The sequence below is a fragment of the Nematolebias whitei genome, chromosome 15 (genome assembly GCF_014905685.2).
Source record: "Nematolebias whitei isolate Nwh7 chromosome 15, NemWhi1, whole genome shotgun sequence".
Lineage (NCBI taxonomy): Eukaryota > Metazoa > Chordata > Actinopteri > Cyprinodontiformes > Rivulidae > Nematolebias > Nematolebias whitei.
In genome coordinates, this window is record NC_056512.1 from 45,985,964 (window position 1) to 45,987,656 (window position 1,693).

Here is a 1,693-nt window from a genome sequence, read left to right on the forward strand (position 1 = left end):
GTGGACTCACTCTTTTGTGGACTCACTCTTTTGTGGACTCACTCTTTGGTGGACTCACTCTTTGGTGGACGCACTCTTTCGCAGGTTTTCAACATAAGATTGTACACAACACACGACTGGTTGATTGATGGCGTGAATGGAGCCGCTCGTGTGGCTCACTCAGGTACAAGACGAACCCTCCGCCCCCTCCTTTCTCTTTCTAAGGCTGTCTGTCTTTATTTTTCTCTGCTGTGACAGACAGCCTCAGAAAGAGAAAGGAGGGGGCAGGGGTTGGAGTCCGTCTTTCCCCATTGCTACTGTTCAGGGAGCAGAGATGAACAGATCACAGGAACAAATGTAGAATATCAGAAAAAATGCTTAGGTGGAAAAATAAGAGTTAATCAGTTAAAAAAAAAATGAGAGAGTGGCTGAGCGCAACTCACTCAGGTATAAGACAGACCCCCCCCCCCCTTCTCTTTTCGAGGCTGTTTGTCACAGCAGAGAAAGAGAAAGGAGAGGTGGGGTCTGTCTTCCCCATTGCGTCCCAGATACACACATGCATCAGGCGTGCATGCAACAGCCTCAGAAAAAGAAAGGAGGGGCCGGGGGGTCCGTCTTATACCCGAGTGAGCCACACGAGCAGCATGGATTGTTTATATAAAATAATAAAGTGCGAACGTTGTTAAGAACATTGCAAGAGTATGGGAAGGGTTTATAAAGCCTTAAATATATATACATATATATAAATATATATAAATATATATAAATATATATCGTCCCTACTTGGCGGCTTGTCGTCTGGAAGGTAACCCCCGCGATCAGTGAGGGACTACTGTACAGAAAAAAGTAACGATTTTTAGAAGCGACATTACTCTTCCAACATTTTTCAGTCAGGTCATCTGGACAGTTTCTTTTTTTTGTGCTGAAACGTTTCGCCTTCGGTCCGGAAGACATTACTCTTGTGGCGATAGCCTAACTTAGAAGTTTTCTCTTCATAAAGTGTTTTATTCATTTAAATAATGCAAATGTTTTATGTGCAATTCTGTGAACAGCAAGAAAATGCCATTCAGACCGTGGAGCTGCGCAACTACTTCTCCCTGTTCTGCCTTCATCAAGAGACGCAGCTCATCTTCACCTACCTTCCAGTCACTTCCCACATCCTCGGGGCTTTCGTTAACTCCCAAGTCCGAGGGCACAGAGAGGTAGGACTGTTTGCAGGCTCACCCTTACAACGGTCCACTAACCAACAGATTACTGCTGCGACTGAGGAGATAATCCAGGATTTGAGCCAGCTTCAATTCAGTGCAATCTCATGCATGCATATCCTTTCTATTTCAATACACGTAGAACATGATTCAATACTGCAGTACCAACGCAGGTGACGTGCACTTTTCCTTTTCAGATGGGAGAAGTGTGGAATGAGCTCCAGCCAAAACTCGGGTTTCTGTTTGGTGGTAAAAATGGGCCAAAGCCTCTCGTTTGAAACCTGAAGACACAGGAGGAGAAAGAAACACCGACACATGCTGGAAGATGTAAAGCTCTGAGCTTAAAATACACGAGGAACTATTCCCGACCTTTATACAAACATGCATTTCAGCCTGAAGGAACGTTGGACAATCTGAGTTTATGACCTCTGAGTCCATTATTGGTTGAGTTTATGACCTCTGAGTCCACTATTGGTTGAGTTTATGACCTCTGAGTCCATTATTGGTTG

The 1,693-nt window shown here is 44.5% G+C and overlaps 1 protein-coding gene across 1 annotated transcript in view; it reads left to right on the forward strand.

The window, feature by feature from the left end:
• Window positions 1-1,501, forward strand: part of snx8a (sorting nexin 8a) — a 14,963-nt gene extending 13,462 nt beyond the window's left edge. The window contains exons 13-14 of the mRNA XM_037688767.1: window positions 1,032-1,181; window positions 1,382-1,501. Of these exons, the coding sequence (XP_037544695.1) occupies window positions 1,032-1,181; window positions 1,382-1,462 (231 nt within the window). The 3' untranslated portion in view covers window positions 1,463-1,501. The remainder of the gene's footprint in view (window positions 1-1,031; window positions 1,182-1,381) is intronic.
• Window positions 1,502-1,693: the final 192 nt, after the last annotated feature.